The sequence below is a fragment of the Sardina pilchardus genome, chromosome 13, assembly GCF_963854185.1.
Source record: "Sardina pilchardus chromosome 13, fSarPil1.1, whole genome shotgun sequence".
In the NCBI taxonomy this organism is placed as follows: Eukaryota; Metazoa; Chordata; class Actinopteri; order Clupeiformes; family Clupeidae; genus Sardina; species Sardina pilchardus.
Window position 1 is genome coordinate 26,787,254 of NC_085006.1, and position 18,609 is coordinate 26,805,862.

The 18,609-nt window shown below is 43.7% G+C and overlaps 2 protein-coding genes across 2 annotated transcripts; one reads left to right on the plus strand and one right to left on the minus strand.

Annotated features, from left to right (window-relative positions):
- The first annotated feature begins 4,462 nt into the window (after positions 1 to 4,462).
- On the plus strand, positions 4,463 to 8,350 carry LOC134099917 (UDP-glucuronosyltransferase 2B31-like). Its single transcript, XM_062552952.1, has 2 exons — positions 4,463 to 4,622; positions 6,341 to 8,350. The coding sequence occupies exon 2, from the start codon at positions 6,361 to 6,363 to the stop codon at positions 7,972 to 7,974; it is 1,614 nt and encodes a 537-aa protein (XP_062408936.1). The 5' UTR covers positions 4,463 to 4,622; positions 6,341 to 6,360; the 3' UTR covers positions 7,975 to 8,350.
- Positions 8,351 to 12,449: 4,099 nt separating this feature from the next.
- il10ra (interleukin 10 receptor, alpha) lies at positions 12,450 to 18,188 on the minus strand. The gene is made up of 7 exons (XM_062552951.1): positions 17,814 to 18,188; positions 16,865 to 16,982; positions 16,329 to 16,504; positions 15,710 to 15,852; positions 15,201 to 15,363; positions 14,981 to 15,099; positions 12,450 to 14,345 (listed from the first exon to the last, which is right to left on the minus strand). Exons 1-7 carry the CDS (start codon positions 17,875 to 17,877, stop codon positions 13,488 to 13,490), a joined length of 1,641 nt encoding a protein of 546 aa, XP_062408935.1. The 5' UTR covers positions 17,878 to 18,188; the 3' UTR covers positions 12,450 to 13,487.
- Positions 18,189 to 18,609: the final 421 nt, after the last annotated feature.

The following is an 18,609-nucleotide window of genomic DNA, read 5'->3' on the forward strand; positions in this document are numbered from 1 at the left end:
CTTACGGACACTTCCTGTCTTCCTTATGAGTCACTGAGAGTCACAAGAGACGTTTTTAAAAACTGATCAAAGCCACGGGCACCTCACACATAATGTAGGTCCTGGAGCCGAGGCAGAGTAATGTGGGAAAGGTATTGAAGCTGCACACTGTACTGTACAGTAGTTCCCCTCCCATGCGATTTCAATGAGATTCCCAAAACAGTGGCGTTTCAAGCTTTATGCTCTTCTGCTTAGACATACAGTATAACAATAGAAAGACGCATTCAAGTTGAGGATCCAACCAGTTGGGCAGTCATTGCAACGACCCCACTCTCATGCAGCCTCGCACATCACTCCACCCATGCACTCATATGTTAGTAATTGTAGTTTCCTGTCTACTCCACTCACAGCACCATACAGGCTCTCTCTTTACAGTGAGCCAGACTCAGCGATAGTGATCCTCCACATGATCAGTGCCTACAAAGAAGACTGCCTACTTAGTGTACTGTATGCATGTGGCCTAAGGTCGTACACTCTGACACGGTCGTGACAACAAGTAGTGCACTTGACATTTGACATCTGTGTTTCGAGCCTCACTAGTGTCATGTCTATGTCTATTTTTATGTCTTTTTGTCAACCATATTCATATGTGAATGGCTGTAATGCATTCCTATTGTGTATCTTACACTATATGGCAATAAATCTAACCTTGACCCTGACCTTGACCGAAGTTGTGCATGATAATTCCTCTCTACTCATCTCTTCCCATCCCAGTTGGCTAATCAAATGGGAGATTAGTTGCTTAAGCCCGCCATGCAGACAGCTGTAGCATGTATTGGGGCCTCCAAGCAATATCTTTTTAGCACAGGCATAAAATAGGCCCTGAGGTATAAAACTACACCACCGTGTGACATTTCAAAAGGAAAAAGGCGAGGCAAGTTTATTCAGCTAGCACATTTCATACGCTGGGATAATTCTGTAACCTGTAGCTTTGTTGACTGTTGTGGTTAAGCATGCGCTCGCCTAGAGCCCCTCGGATGGGAGTTGAGCGTGCTAGCAATTATTAGACCTACAAGCCCCATCTGCTAGCTCTCTCACCACCACATCTAAGAGGGTGTTGTGGAGGGAGGTGTGCACAACGTGCACACCGTAGAGTTACACACACTGTACCAGCTGGCTACCGTTGCACTACCGCCTCAGGTCCCTTTTCCACAAGTGTATAAAGTCAAGCTTTATTTTCTTCTCTTTAGCACAGAATGACGTTTCGAAACGTCATTCTGTGCTAAAGAGAAGAAAATAAAACTAAAAAGAAGGATTTCAAGTGTGCGAACCTTTTTCCATTTTTTATGATTGACCCTTGTTCTGCACCTTGACCTGAGATGTGCACAAACCTTTTCACTATAACTTTATAAAATCAAGCACCTTGATAATCAATGCAGACTGCATGGTGCTTGATTAATACACCTGTGCAAAGGGACCTGATGAAACACAGAATTCAGAATCCAGGATTCATGTTTTCTTTTCAGCTCTACCCAGATAGCAAAACTGCACTGGGACGGAACTGGGCCACATGTACCACAACATTCGGCACGGATCTTTATAATGGACCTGATCCGGCGTCCAAACGCACATCGGTCCAAAATTGTTTTGGATCTGTTTGACGGATTTGCGGCAGATATGAACTTGCACTCGTCCAGGTCCGTCCCAGATAGCAAAACACACCTAACGCCATCCGGCACGGATCTGAATAGTGGACCTGATCCGACGTCCAAACGCACATCGGTCCAAAATTGTTTTGGATCCGTTTAACTGATCTGGTGGCAATAAGGGCTGAGACTGCTCCCAACAAACAAGATAACGTCCCGGCGATGATTCAGAGCTTTTTAAAAAAACGTATTTTGTCACTGCGACGTAAAAAGAGGAAAAATTCGAATTTCACCCAACTACCTGTTCACCGTTTAGCATTTGCGCCATGGAGATTACCCAAGTCAATCTGTCACGAAGCGTGTGGCGTTATGTGAGTGAAACAGCTGTCAACGTTGTTAAGCAGTAATTGGCATACAGTAATGATTTGCAATTAGGCCTACAGTCTAGTATTTCATTTCACACACTTATTTATCTTACCTGTGGGTGTGGCTTGGAGATTGATGATCACGTCCAGATGAATAGTAATGTAATTAGTTAGCTGGATATTTATACCCGGTTAGGTCTAATACTTTCACGACTACGGTGTATTTCCCCCCTAATAAATTACTAAGTCAATGGTCATATCTGGTAATGTTGTTGTTCAAAACATCAGTGGAGTAGGTTAGCCTATAAGCTAAAATATCCCAACCACATTGTTTCAAAATTCAAAACTAATATTTGCAATGCATGCTGGGAAGCAGACAAAGCAAACAAACAAGCAAACAAAGTAGGCCTACACAAAATATAATTAAAGTTATCAGAGAATGTCTAGGTTATAATTTATATCTAAACCATGAGGTTTATAAAGTCATAAAATTGTGATAAGCATCCTTAATTCTTCTGCAAAGTTTTTTATAGTGGTGACCAGTTGGGGATGTTGTGAATGTCTGCTTAAAGTCATATGTGATATGGGACCTGCATTGCAGATCCGTACCACACACAAGAAGCGGACCCATACCACACATAAGAGGCGGAACCGCATTGCAGATCCGTAGGCCTACCACACACAATAGGGCTCGGGCACACGACTTGCATTCTAGGAATATTGCCGCCATGTTGGTAGCGCACTGAACGTGATGTCCATTCATTCAGATGCAGAAGACAAGAAGCAGAAATATAGTATTAGCTGTGCTGTGCCCGCAAAGTTTTCACGTCATGATCCCGAGCCCTATAAGCGGACCCGTACCACACATAAGAGGCGGAACTGTATTGCAGATCCGTACCACACACAGTAAGCGAACCCGTACAGGTCCGCTTCTTGTGTGTTGTACGGATCTGCAATACGGGTCCGCTTATTGTGTGTGGTACGGGTCTGCTTCTTGTGTGTGGCAGAGCCATAGAGAGAGCAAAGAGAGTTGCGACACCCTTTGATGTCGCCGCCACGCGATCAAAAGTTCCAAAAAACCTGCGCTGAATGGCTGAATTCCAGGAGGGTGGGATGTACTTCTAGATGCTGGAAGGTGTAATAAATTAACTCATTAACTACTGACCAAGAGATTGGCTGTAAATAGTTCCAAAAGTCCTATAACGAGGAAATAGCCTGGAAAAAGCACTGCCATTTTTTCCTACGGAGGTCTATGGGAGTGTCGCCACTCTGTTTTATCTACCGCTCTGTTGTGTGGTATACGGATCTGCAATTCATGGGTTTCATCAGGTCCCTTTCCACAGGTGTATAAAATGAAGCACCTTGATTATCAATGCAGACTGCATGGTGATTGATACACCTGTGCAAAGGGACCTGATGAAACCCATGAATACGGGTCTGCCTCTTGTGTGTGGTACGGGTCTGCTTCTTGTGTGTGGTACGGATCTGCAATACGGGTCCTTTTATTGTGTGTGTGTGGCACGGGTCCTCTTATTCTGTGTTGTACGGATCTGCAATACGGGTCTGCCTCTTGTGTGTGGTACAGGTCCACTTCTTGTGTGTGGTACGGATCTGCAATATGGTTCCGTTTATTGTGTGTGACACGGGTCCGCTTATTCTGTGTTGTACGGATCTGCAATACGGGTCCGCTTATTGTGTGTGGGCCACATCTGGCCCACAGTCAGATACCGTAGGTCCGCTACATACGGATCTAAAGGCTTTCATGCGGATCCGGCCCAAAGGAAATTGCTATCTGGGTATGCAACCTTAATTTATTTCGGTAGTTGAATGGACACTTGGGCAAAAGTAGGGTTCAGACCAAAGCGTCCCGACGAGACGAGCTGCGACGTTCTAAAACCTTGCGACTGCAACTCAACATGTTTACAGTAATGCTCTGCGACGGCTTGCAACTACGTGCAACTTCTAATTCACACCGCTGCAACTCAGTCTCGTCGCGTCGGGAATCTTTGGTGTGAATTGGGCTTAACAGTTACAATGCAAATTTTTTGATGCATTTTGATGAGTTGCTATGGTGATGTCAATGTTCTGGGTCAGAGTGGCCCACCATAAACGTGGTTTCCATGGAGACAGGAATTGTGGTTTAATGGGTGGTGCAAGTTATTTTATGAGTCTGATGACAGGCACTGTAGCCTATGCTGTTGGCTGTTTCAAGCCTGTCTTTACATAGGCCTGTCCAGACTCAAATGGTGCATTTAGCTGCCTGACAGAAGTGAATGACTTTCAAGTCTGAGCGAGGCCCCTGCATGCCCTATCATATACAATAACACCCCTGTTTTTGCGCTCTCTCGCTCTCTCTCTCTCTCTCTCTCTCTCTCTCTCTCACTCACTCTCACACACACACACAAAACTACTTTAAGTCATGTTCAGCTAGGTCGAGAACTTTGAAAGACAAAACCTGTCAATTCAGCTCTGCTGTTTGATTGCTTCATGACGACTCTAGTACTTTGAACTTGAGTTCACATAAGAGAGAGAACAGATGAAAGAGCTGAGAGGGGAGTCTGAGTCTCTTACTGCCGTTTGTGCACAGAATAGTGTCTGCAGAGCTTCAAAGACCACACATACGGAAACAGACGTGAGTATCCATCTCTTTTTTTTCTTACTCTGCTTCACTGAGCGTTAACTGGTAAGATGAGCCACTCCTTTTTTGTAGAAAAACATAAATAAATGTTATCATGTGGCAACAATTTAAAGCAACATTAAAGAGATTTTTTGTACCTTAAGATAAGGTATCCAAAATCATTTCAAATTGTAACGGAGTGAATGGTACTTCTACATTCACTTTGTGGCCCTCTATCGGCTATGACCGCACAATGTAAGTTTACCAGATCGGGTGGCGGAATGAGACATAAGAAACTACAAATTTGACTTGCTTCGATGTTGCAATGTATCATACTTACATGAAATCATGCAACATACTCAACCTTGTCTGTGGACATTATTTGCTGGCTAAACAAATAGTGTGCGTGTGGCGGAGGAAAAGTACTTCAGTTTTTGGGGAATTAAGCTCATTTTTCATCTCTTCTCGAGCAAAACAATTGATATTTACCTTTTTCACGTTCATGCAGCCGTTCTGTGAGACTGGCAATACAACTTTTAGCTCCAGCCTAGCATAAATCATTAAAACGGTTTTGACCATTAGCATCTCTCCTGCTAGCATCACGTTTAAAAGTGACTAAGATTTCCGGTAATTTTCCCATTTAAAACTTGTCTCTTCTCAAGTAAGAAAGTGTAATAAGACAAACGAAAAATGAAACATGGCCATTTTCTAGGCTGATTTGACAGGGAACTACACTCTCATTCTGGCGTAATAATCAAGGAATGTCGCGAACGTACCATGGGTGCAGTGATCTCACGCAGCACCTGAGTCCCAGTAGGCTACAAGCAGTAGTAGTGTGTGATATTTCTGCTCCACAAAAAAAGAATAAAACCTAATCATGTGTTCTCCAGTGCTCCTTCTCCCTCTCTACATGATCGGTCTAGTCCCTTGAAGCACCAGACTGTCTGGAATGCAGAAGTGCGGAGGAACCACCTTTCTTAGACTTGCTATTATCAATAAATGTTGCATGTTGCAAAAATACTTGCATGACATTCAGGAACTAGCCTAATAATTTTTGATCTGAATGGTAAAATCATGAAATATTGACTAATCTTTTGTAGGCCCTGCACTTAGTGCAGTATTTTGCAGATGATCGACTTTCAGATTGACTTACAGATTCACATCAGAGTAGCAGCGTAGAAAGACAATAGATTTATTCATGAGTATCTTAACTTCTGACATAACTTTAGTAACTTTTAGTAAGGAAAAATGATGGCTCTGTTCCGATGGTCAACATTGATTCTCAAACACAAGTTTGCTTGCAGCGGCCACCTTGATTGGTTGATGATCAACCTGTCTGCGCTGATGAGTAGCCTAAGCATGCTGCACTAAATGACTACTATAAAGGACAAGAAACAAATACAGCACAATGCCTCTGGTGCGCATAGCATTGTGCTCACATTAGAGGGGGAAAGTACAGGAAAGCACTCATTAATGCGTCATTGTCTGCTTTTACTGTCTAGACAGCTAGGTGGGTGGGCTGCAATATAACTTTATGACACTTAATGATTCTATCACAGGCACTCAATTGTTAATTATTACCTAGAGATCAGATTAGCTGAACAAAATGAATGACCTCGAGTGACTGACACATTTGACTAGAGCATTAAGTTCTATGTTTGACTAGAATATGGACCTCTAATGACGGACACGTTTGACAAGAATATTGACGTTTAATGTAATCCTTTTCTCAGCTTCCATAGGCTACAGTGCTATGGGCCCATCCACCCCTCAGAAGCACCTCCAGCTCCTGGTCCTGCTCGTCTCCATGTCCGCCCTGGTCTGTGATGGAGGCAAGGTGCTGGTGGTCCCCATGGAAGGCAGTCACTGGGTCAACATGGACTTCCTCATCCGGGCCCTGCACCAGCGAGGCCACACCGCCACCGTGCTGCGCTCCAGCAAGAGCTGGTACGTGAAGGAGCGGGCGCCCCACTACGCCGCCGTCACCGTGCCCGTGAGCCGGGGCCTCGACGAGGACTTTGTGAACCCCGTCATCAAGAGACTGATCGAGGCCCAGCGGAGCAACAGCTCCATGCTCAACTTCATGGGCCTGCACGCAGAGATGTTCAACACCATGGTCAGAGCTCACCAAATCACGTGCGAAATGGCCACTAGTATTTTCGAGGACAAGGCCTTGATGAAGACTCTGAATGAGAGCCGGTTTGATCTGGTTCTGACCGACCCCTGTGTTGGCACCGGTATAATGTTGGCTCATCATCTCCACCTACCCCTGGTCTACAACGTGAGGTGGATCACAGGAGGAGAAGGGCATTTTGCAATCGCACCCTCGCCACTGTCCTATATCCCACTGACCGGACTGGGCTTCTCTGACAAAATGCCATTTCTTGACAGGACTAAGAACGTGCTCTTTTACCTGTTGAACGAGTTTCATCAATGGCTCAGAATCACGCCACAGTACCAGGCCGTCTGCGACCGCTACTTTTCCCCGAGGGTCAACTTCTTTGAGCTACTGCAGGCGGCAGATATCTGGCTGATGAGGGTCGATTTCGTGTTTGAGTTCCCGCGCCCGACGATGCCCAACGTCGTCTACATGGGCGGCTTCCAGTGTGTGCCGGCGAAGGCACTCCCCGAGGAACTTGAGCTGTTTGTCGAAAGCTCGGGCGAACACGGCGTCATCATCATGTCCCTCGGCACGTTTGTGAAAGAGTTGCCTGCGGACATGACCGACGAGATAGCTGCTGCATTCGCACAGCTGCCTCAGAAGATCATATGGAGGTTCCCTGGCGACAGACTGCCCTCTGCATTGGGCAACAACACCCTACTGGTCAATTGGATGCCTCAGAATGATCTGCTGGGCCACCCAAAAGTAAAACTCTTCGTAGCTCACGGAGGAACGAACGGCATTCAGGAGGCGATTTACCACGGGGTGCCGGTAGTAGGGTTGCCTCTCTACTCCGACCAGTTGGACAACCTTGTCCGGCTTCAGGAGCGCGGAGCAGCAAAGATTCTGTCCATCGCCACGGTGAACCGAGCCAACTTCTTGCAGGCGTTACAGCAAGTTCTCCATGAGCAGTCCTACCGCGATAACATGCTGAGACTGTCCAAACTGCACCGCGATCAGCCCATGAAGCCGCTGGACCGAGCCCTCTTCTGGATCGAGTTTGTCATGAGACACAGAGGGGCAGGCCATTTGAGGACAGAGTCCTACAAGTTACCTTGGTATTCGTACTACTCTATTGATGTGGCGTTGGCTTTGTTGACTGTTATGTTGTTGCTATGTTACATTCTGACTCTTCTTGTGGTTGCGGTGGTTAGATGTTTGTGTGTAAGACTTTGTTGCCGGGAGAGGAAAAGCAAAAAGGAATAAGTTATATGTTCACAAGTCTAATATGTATTGAACGGTTACAAAGACTGACAATTTACCAGAGGAATAACAGGGGACTGAAACACACTGCACAATCTAACAGGGAGTGAGTTAATAATCTTGTTAGTGAAATGGGTCTCAGCATTTCTCATCTTGCTTCGTGTTGTGGTTGAGCACGTCTGCCAAAATGAGATTTCAAAATGAACATCCCAAATCAGTCATGAAACAGAGAGCTTGTTGTAAATGAATGTGACCCATCACATATCACCAGGAATAGAGCTGCAAAAACGAGACGCCTCTAACTTCCTGCTGGAATTGAATTTCTCACCTCAAGAAACTCACGTTTTTAGACTAGAAAAGGTAGGTTTTTCGGCGAAATGTATTCACGGCCGTACAGTGCAGACCTCCCACTGTTTCAAAACACACACCAAAAAAATCCACGATTTTAGCACAAGTAACATAAATGGTCATTTTTCTCAGAAACGCCTGTTGCGACAAGCGACTGGTTTTGCCGTGGAGAGTCACATATCACCAGGCCATGGTTGTCTGGATTTGATTCCTGATTTGCACACCTTTCCAGAGCACTGATGTGTCTACACACACACACATATCCCACTTTTGATCACACAAAATGCAAAATGCCTCAAATCTCCTCATCTCGCATAGTAGGCCTACTGTAGAAACACTTTTATCATGCCATTTTGGAAACATCATGCATACACTGTTGCTCAAAACCTAAAGCTCTTCTGTCTTTCATGGGTGTCTATGTATATTCCCATACAAGAGTGAAAGACATCTACAGAAAGAGTTGAAATATAAGCAATATTGAAACTAAAACTTCCCCAATTGGTGTTCTGAATACCTTATTTCACAGCCAACAATAACAATAACAACAAAGCAAAGACCACTACATGCAGCTGAACAGAGACCAAACACTTTTGAAAAAGCTGATTTTGCCAAAGACAGAAATTACTGTATGTGTGTATATTTGTGTGTGTGTATGTGTGTGGAAGGGGGGGGGGGTTGCTGGACATATAGCACATGTGAGGGGTGAGGGTAAGCACTGGTGTGCCATTTTGATAGGTTGTGTTAGAAAAATGAATTTGAGTAACTTCCTGTTAGATATTTGAGTGTAAGGTAGAGTTGTGTGGTGTTTTGCGAAGTGTTTTATGAAATTGAAAACTGCTGAGAATTAGTGTATTGATTTGCATATTTGGTTTGAGGTTATGGTGTTTGAGTGACAGTTTTCAAAAAAAGATGGTCACAATCAAAGATTAAGTTTGTAAGCAGTTGAAAAAAAAAAGATCTCTCATCAGCTGCGACCCTTATTTCTGAAACCCATACTGTGCTACATAATGAACACTGGTATCAAGTCATATTGGGATCCAAACTCCAAATTAATAATAACACTATATTAAGTTATATACCAGATTCAGTGTCAAATGTGTCAAAGCCAAGTCTAAGGCTTTCTCCTAATCTGGTTTATGATTGTCTTGCCTTAGAGGAAGCAAGACCTCCCACACATGGTGTCAGAGACTGATAGCTCTCCACTAAGGGGAAGCTGACACACACCACAGAACAGTGACTAACCACTTGACTTTAAAACTTCTTATAAATGGGACACCATTTCTTCCTCAACATCATAACTTTTCTCGAAGCAGATATCTCTTCATCGTGTGACCTCAGACTCACCTTGGTTATATGACCATGGTGATATTCTGTACATACAATGTAAGGTTCTATTGCACATGGCTGTTAAAACATGCTAGTGATTAAAACTCTGTGCACACTCAAATAAATGCTATGTAAAAGTTGCATAAGATAAACACGGCTATAATTTGAATATACAGTCATTTCAAGATTAAGATTCAAGATTAAGATTCAAGATTCAAGATTAGGTTGATTTTTGGGAACGTACCATTTTTGTTATGAGCAAACATGGGTCCAGATTAACCTTGATATAGGACACAGAGTGCAATCAATGAGCAAGCTCCAGGATGACTAAGAGGTATTTCAATCTTCCCTGATCAGCTTTCCACAATGTTAACAGAAACTCATACTTTAAATATAATTTTTCCCCCCTTGGAGATTGTTCAAATGTCAGCAGGTTTATTTTTGACAGAATCAACAGGTTGTTCCTGAGACTCCCCCTTAAAAAAGACACGCAAACAGATCACATCAGTGGTTTGAAGGGATGCTGCCCGAATCCTCCACTTTTATTTGCACCAAATGATATTAAGCAATAATCTCCCAGTGGCTGTAGAACAACTAAGAGGTCTTATAAAGCACGACAAACAGCAGAGATTTCATGAAGTAACTAGTAAGTGAGGAAGTAAGTATATTTCTCCAAACAAAGTCGTTCTTCAGCAATAATGGTCACCAAGTAACGTAGACAGGGAACATCTGAAGACTAACTGGAGAAAGGATATTCCATGAGGGGGTAGGATATCACAAAATATCCAGGACATCCCTACTCAGATTTTTTTACCATTAGTGATCACGCCACATTTTGCATTTAATTGTCCAACTTTACATTGCATTCTTTAAAAGCAATAAAGCAGTGATTTCACAACAACACATTTGATAGTCGTTGAGTGAGGAAATGAAGTAAATGCAGTTGAATGTTCTAATTAACAAGTAACAAGTCAAGCAAGTATAAAATATTACTATATGCTGCATAATGGTGGCCTCTCTAACTCAATTTGGCTACAGAGACACGTTTGCACTATACTTGGCAAAAATACTGTATATGATTTGTCTTCATTAGCTAGCTGGTGTATGCTGTCATATGCAAACAATATGGCACTTGTGATTGTGGTTAAGGATATAGCCATGGCTGTGATCAATCTCTGGCTTCGTACCTCCAGCCAAGTCACAGCCATTTGTATAATTGGCCAACTCTGCTCTCATTCATGCCATACTGGTTGATTTGATGATGGATTGTATAATGTAATCATTCCCTGTGGCGAATTTCATTGTTTAGGTACTGTAACAGCCTTATTGTATTCTGAATACCATGGTTACTTCATAATGTAGGCCTAACTGGTTGCAGACCGACGGAGGTTGAAAGAGCAAAACACGTCCACATTGTTAAACAATCGTGTTTGCTGGTTATTGTGATATATATAAGGAACAGAGTTTCATTAGACACAAAGATGACACAGTGCCTCCTTACAGATCAACCTATGAGAGATGAGCCATGTACCATGTTGTGTGCAGCTATGAGTCATCGTAGAACGTGTCGTAGAGGGCCTATCTGAAGGCTTCAATCAACGTAGCTGAGCTGCATATTCGTAGCGTGATGTGGGTTAACCGCAGAAACGCCTCCTGACCCGGTTAGCCGGTCACTCACTTTGATGTCGGGTCCTCCCCTCGTTCGCTTGAGACCTGGGGAGACGGTGTGTCAGCTGGGGAGAGCGAGCGAGCGCACTGCCATGATACGCGGAGGAATCCCCTGTGGAGGTGCACCCACTGACCTTGAGATTTTCAAGGAAAGAGTCAAATATGTGGGAGTCCATGTTTAAGAGAAATGGAGGGAAAGGTTTACACCCCCGGACTGAGAGTTGGCAGAAACTCAGAGGCTGTTGTGAGATAATGTCATTTCCCCTCAGATATGTTTAAAGTTGACATTTGTATACAGTTTTTAATGACCTTTAGAATAGGAGGCTGTTGCTTGGCATTAACTGGTGAAAATATTGTGTATGAATGTGTGATTGAATGGTCAAATATGAGGCATTACTCTGTAATGCACTGTGGGTGTACAGAGAAGCCATATACTGTATAAATGAGGTCCATTCATGATTTCAAAATACCTATGTTTTATAATGGTATCATTAGCATATTCTCGTTAGCATGTTGTCATTAGCATGTAATTCTCATAAAATTCTGATTTTAGTCAACACAGTAAGCCTATTACTTATGATACTATTTATGTGCTTGTACATGTCATGTCCAAAAAAGGTCAACTTCCTGCCTCAGAGAGAAAGAGAGGCTAATTAGCATTGCATAATGAAGTTTCACAGACAAATAAACAACATCTGACATCTATGAGTTTGCAAATCACCATGGATCTTCCGAAACGTCCTTTCCGGACAGTGGATTTAGCTTTACGTATGTTTGTCAAACGCGTGCTTTGTCATATTAAGCGCCTGCTAGGGTGACAGCGAGTAGGAAACAGGAAACAGACAGCTCTTCTGGGTCAACGTTGATGTCTGTAGTTTCCCCCCCACCTCTCTCATTTACATTTGGGAAACCCTCTCCGATCGTTACTTCTGCTGTTGTGTTTCCCCCGTCATGGGCTGTTTCACTTCTCAGTTATTTATATATTTATATCAAATTTAGCTGTGTCATAAACTCCCCTGTTCTGTGAAAAGGGATATAAAACCTCCCTAGTTTGAAAGCAAACAACACCTAAAACGATCTGGTTATTGCAATCATTTGCTGACATGTGGTACATGCATACAAAAAGAGAAAATGTATTGATGGATATATCTGTAAATCATTTTATTGTTCAAAATTGAAATGAAATGTAAACAACAAATGCTGTCACATACACAGGAACAAGTCAGCATCGCAAAAATGTGCAAAATTCAATAAATAATATAGACAAACAGCCTTGGTCAACCAGCCAAGTTAACTATCAATACCAGCTGATTTGAAATCTTACTGCCAAAGGATTCATCCTTAAGCTAAGCTAGAGAAACAATAGACTTTGCTTCCAGAGAATGGCATGGATTGTTTCAAAGGTTTGGTGATAAACACTGCTGCAAGAAGAAACAACGTTAATTCATAATGAATTAATTTAAGCAAATTTTCCTCAGGAGTATGGGGAAAAACATGAGCATGCATATGTGTCCCACCAACACTTGTCAGAGGAAATGAACAGTTTAAACTGTTGCCATCCAAGTATGTCTATTCTGTTTTTCTGTCATTTCTGTTTCTCTGCTGCATGTCCTAACAGTTGCTGTCAACGCCAACCACAGGACAGAGTCTCCTTCCTTGTGCATGAGCAAAAAGACCACCAGCGACTTAACGAATAACGAAACTCAACAATTACCCAAGGGTCTCTGAAAACTTAATAACGAAACCTAACGTTCACACTTAACAGCCACCCACTAGTCTAGTCCCAGCAACTGATCAGCTTAATCCACTGTCCACAATGATGCAAGAAATGCACAGTGAATGCACAAGAATCTCTTTTTTCCATTCGACAGCTGCAGTTCTCTGTGGTCTAAGGTGCTAAAATGGCCACCATCCCTTTGTCCATCTCAAGAAGAGACTTTCTAATGAGGAGAGACAGCACTCTAACCCCATAGAAATGTATGGGTATAGTACTTAACGCCAATATGGCAGTAGTCACTATACATATCCTGACCCTTCCTGTATGCCTCCCCATTCGCTCGAAAAGGAAATCAACTGCCCAAAGTGCGTTGCAAGATGGCCAAGTGGGGTGGACTTGCCTAAAAGGACTTTGTCTAAAGTCAGCTTTGAAGAGAGGAAGTTTCTTTGTAAAGAACCTAGCCAAAGTTCAGCTCGATGTCATTAAGAGATAGTCCACAGTCTGCCCCTTTGTCACTCAGGAGGAAGTGTGGCAGAGACACAATGAATGGCGTCGTCTCGTCTAAGCTCTGGGAGCTCTCACAAGAGAAGGTCAGTGAGTCTAGCAAGCCTGTGGGCTCCACTGTTTGAGTCTTTCTCAGATAGTTTGGAACAGGCAAGTCCTGCTCGTTAGTGTCCATGATGGGCATGATGTCGCTGACGTGAACGGTGGGCGCAATGTGTCCTATCACCTGACTGGGCCTATAGCCAACCACAGGGGCAGCCATGTCAAAGTCTGCCTCTGGTTGAGTCTGTGTCAGGGTTGCCTCAAGACGGCTGTTGAAGTCCGGCAGAGAAGACGGGCTCTTGCTGCGGTAACCATCCCCACTCGTGACCTCCGCGTCGGGGAGCGATCCAGTGTCCTCCCCCTCTGAGCCCCCGGCCGACTCGCTGTTGAACCCCAGTCCGAGCCCACTGTCCTCTCTCTGCGCGAGCCCGTTGCACATAGTCCTCCCCTCCTCTAGGGGCAGCATGGTGCTTCCTCCGTGCTCAATTTCGTTCTCCGCAGAGCTTCCGAGACTGCCGCAGCCGCTGTCCTCCTGCAGTCCTTGCGGGCCCTCCGTCTCGGCGTCCCCGTCGGTGGAGCTGGCCACCATGCTCACCCCGCTGTCCAGGCTCCCCCTTTTCTCCTCCTCCTGGAGAATGGCCATCTTGTCCTCGGAGAGCTTCCTCTTGTCGTCCGGGCTGGGCCGAGACAGGAACCAGCCGTTGGTGATGACCACCTCCACTGGCGTCTGGTCGATCCTGAGAGGCTGCCATTTGGTGCCTGAGGGTTTCTGTTGAACAGATGAACAGGGAGAGTGGGTCAAGTCGTACAGCTACAATCAATTGTATTCCTTCAAATTCTTGAATTTCCCCTTGGGATAAAGTATCTATCTATCTAATTGGTCCTTGCCATCTTTTCTGTCTAATAGATATGAACTCCATATAGAAACCATAAATGAGTCACTCCAGAAGCTGTGAGTCCCATGTCACGTTTTATGGTCTGAGTGAAAACAAATCTCTCGCCGTAAAGTCATGGGAAAGTCACAAGACTCAGGTATGATTCTACTGACAACTGTCCTGACCTCAGGCGTGCTTTGCTCTCATGGCATTGGGACATGGAGAAACCAAGGGGATCCCCGATGTTTATAGTTTAGAGAATTGAGAAAATATGGTTTGAGATCAGATGTTTATTCAGCACTATGTTGTTTGCAGTTCTGCTTTTCTCATTCGCTTAAAACAAACACACACACACACACACACACACACACACACACACACACACACACACATATGCACACACGCATACACACACACACACACACACACATACGCACACACGCATGCACACACGCATGCACATACACACACGCACACACACACAGGCACAAACACACTCAAATCATGAAGACTCCATTTTGGATCTTACCAGGGTAGCAGGCATTTTGGCTGGATGGCACAGGACGTATAATACTCCACCAAGTATTACCAGAACCACCACAGAGACGAAGACAGAAATGACCACAAGAGTGACAACTGTGAACTTGTCTGTTGGAAAAAAAGGTAAGCAAAATGTTGTGTGAGAGAGGCCAATGGAATCCACCAATGGCAATAACATGTAAGTGGATATAGTGACTAACGAACAATACCTGGACTTAAGTATATACAATGTGATGTGAAGCTATGGCTGGTCTTCGACCGGGATTCTGCCTTCACATCCACACAGTAAGTTTGACCCCATGACAAATCCTCAAATGTGATTTCCTCCTTGAATTGTGGAGGATCATAATCAAATGTCGTCTCCTGAATGGTCTGAAAAGAACAGAGAACAGTTGCTTAAATGGAGATCCATATGATCCAAGTCTTGCAGCAGACGCCACTAAACTACATTTACAGCTAATACAGAGCTAGATTGGTGGCAGGTGGTAGCATAGTGGCTAAAGAGCTGGGCTAGCATGCAGCAAGCATAAGAGTTCAATTCCTGGCTGAAACCATTGTGACCTTGAGCAAGGCGCTTAACCCTGATTTGCTCTGAGGAGATTGACCCTTGTAATAATAGACATTATGTAAGTCGCTTTGTATAAATCATCAGCCTGAATAAGTATAGAGTGATGCAACGCAACACAACACAACTTGCCAAACGAGCCAACACACATACCTGATTCTTGTCCTCCCCTGTCAGAGAAACGGTGAATGTAATGCCATATTTAAAGATGTCTAGCAGAATGGGCTTCTGCTGGATTTTAACCCTGACCGATCCAGAGCCTGCAGCCAAACTGAAGACTGGGGGGAGAAGTAAACCTGAGGGAGTCAGACAAAAGGGGTACAGCTAGGGTTAGGATTAGGGAAGCACATCTTAGAATAGGAACTCTGACCTAAACAATAGTTACGTCCTAGAGGGCAATACAGGCAAACCTATAACAGGGGTGTACAGACATTTGTACAAAATAAACACAATGAGTCACTCCTATAAACTGAGTCAGAAATTGTGAGCTCTAAGTAATGATCTATCCACTGAGTGTAGGCTCATGAAATATTCCCCCAGAGGTCCCCCACCCCACATACACACACACTCTCATTCACACACACACACACACACACACTCTCTCTCTCTTTCTCTCTCTCTCTCTCTCTCTCTCTCTCTCTCTCTCTCTCACATACACAAACACACACACACACACACACACACACACACACACACACACAATTCTGCACCACTGGGACTTGTGAGAGAGAGATGAAGAATTGAGAAGAAAAGCTTAAAGAAGCAAACTTACTCTCTGTCATAGTGAACCATTTCTTCCCCTTCCAGGTGACGTTTCCTTGATCAACCGTGAGCATCCTCACCCACACAAAGTAACGTGATGAGTAGTTTGAGACTAATTCAGAGATGTCGCATTTTAGGAGATCAGTTGATGCACAAGACGTGACATTTACACGAGGAGCATTAGGCCTGTGAAACACAACACAGTAGTCATTAGATTCTCCATTTCACAGCAAAGGTAGCACACAATAATATTTAGCATACGGAACACATACTAGCCAGTCAGTACATTTTATGTTTTGATCCACCCATATAGCAGTAACCTTTGATACATGACAAAGTAGTTGTTTACCATGAATACATGACCTATTGGGTTCAAAACAGACCTAATAAATGTTACTTCGACTAAAGTGTTACCTTAAGTGTTTTTTTTTTTTCATGAGGACCTTCACGAACTACATTGAGCTTAACAAAACAGATGCAACTTCACCATCAGGCTTTCACGTTGCTGTGTGTAGAAGGATCTGAAGCTGCAACATCATCACTAACCTCGTTAGCTGCACAAAGTACTTGGCATTCTCTGGGGCATCCTCTGGAGGTTGCCAGGTAACTATCACTTTCTCCTCCCAGATGGTGACCTCCACCTTTACTGGTCTGACCTCCTGACCTGTTGTAAAGAGCATTCAGAGTTTGTCCCTTTAGAAGCGGTAGCAGGAAGAGCTCTAGTATGTGTTTGCATTCATTCAACAACATACTGTTAACTGCTGTACTAAATGGAAAGGATTATAAGGAGTAGTACACGGCATGCAATGGAGTAACTAAGATAGCCAATGTCTTGTCTGTCAGGCGTTGTTTGCGTGGCAGCAATTGATTGGAATCGATTCTATATGTAGATTTGAGGCAAAGTCCAATAGCGCAATGCAAATAATGTCAGAGCATATTGATGCCCACGGAAATGCCCAGTGCTTTCCCAACAAGGAAGTACATCCTCTCAATGACCACACAAGTGCTACTCTTCTCCATTTTGTCATAATCATAGGTCATACATACATATATTATACTGTGTATATATATATATATATATATATATACATATATATACACACATACATACACACACACATATATAGTATATTTATGACAAATACTAACAAATAATACAAATATAAATCAATATAAATATATTATTTGTTGAATATAAATTATAATAAAAAATCATATATTTATATATGCTCAGCAATGACTCATTCCGTGGCCTTGTGACCTCTTTGGAATGTATAATACTTGGATGCCCTAATCTGGAAAACCGAGAGAATTTCCGTCGGTGATACTCTGCCCACAAGCACACACACACACACACACACCCACACTCAGCCTAATGTCATCACTATGACAATCTTTTCTGTAATATTTGTATCAATATAGAACTACAGCTACACTGACACTGACAACATTTCAATAAGGCTCACAATATTTGACATGAAATGAATGGTCTCACCTGGCAAACACTTCAGGATCACACACAGAACCGCCAGAATCTGAAGAAGGGACCCGGAGTCCATCTCTTGGTTTCAGATCTGAAACATAATAACCCTGAAGAACGTCTGGTGCCGATTCCGTAAAAAGCTCCCGTAAAGCAGCGGAAGAACTCCAGATGACCAAACTTGTTTCCCCTCACCAGCACTCCAATGAGGTCCTACTGTGAGCTGAAGAGTGACCCTTGAGTCGGGAACCAGCCAGGTAGAGAGTTTAAATCCACAGGCAGGTGATATCCAAGTCTAAGCAAGTGAGTATTAGAGTGCGTGTGGGTGTGTGTGTCTTTCTTTCAGCTAAGCTCAGCACCCTGACGTCTGTCTCCCTACACACTCATGTGATGAATGACTCAAGGACGCTTCAGCGCTCTCAGTACATTATCAGCAGCGAAACCACTAACAACACCCACTCATCTCTCTCTCTCTCTCCCTCGCTCTCTTCCTCTTCCTGTTTTCATCTTATGAACTGACAGTGTCATGTGTACTTTCTCTCTCCCTTCCCCTCTCTCTCTCGCTCTCTCATTTCCATTTCCTGTTCTTTTTTCAAAGATACGTCAAAAAAGTGTTTTCTTATTTTTGATACGTGGTGTGAGATAGGGAACAGTTCTTAGAGGGTTCAAGGAACTTAGTCAGTTTGTTCATGATAAGCTCTCCATGTCAGATGTCACCAAGCGGAGGCTGATTGCTGATAGGAGTCAGTAATCAGAGAGGCACCACATGAAGAGTTTCCTCAAGTTTTCCCCTGATTCATTTTTCTTAGAG

What these genes read in the sequence shown, in the direction of transcription:
- LOC134099917 (XM_062552952.1), top strand. Translation starts at nt 6,361, where the DNA reads ATGGGCCCATCCACCCCTCAGAAGCACCTCCAGCTCCTGGTCCTGCTC.
- il10ra (XM_062552951.1), bottom strand. Translation starts at nt 17,877, where the DNA reads ATGGACTCCGGGTCCCTTCTTCAGATTCTGGCGGTTCTGTGTGTGATC. An exon ending in GATCCTGAAGTGTTTGCCAG is followed by an intron (nt 16,983 to 17,813) that starts GTGAGACCATTC and finishes TCTTTACAACAG; the next exon opens with GTCAGGAGGTCAGACCAGTA. An exon ending in CAGGGGAGGACAAGAATCAG is followed by an intron (nt 15,364 to 15,709) that starts GTATGTGTGTTG and finishes TGTTCTTTTCAG; the next exon opens with ACCATTCAGGAGACGACATT.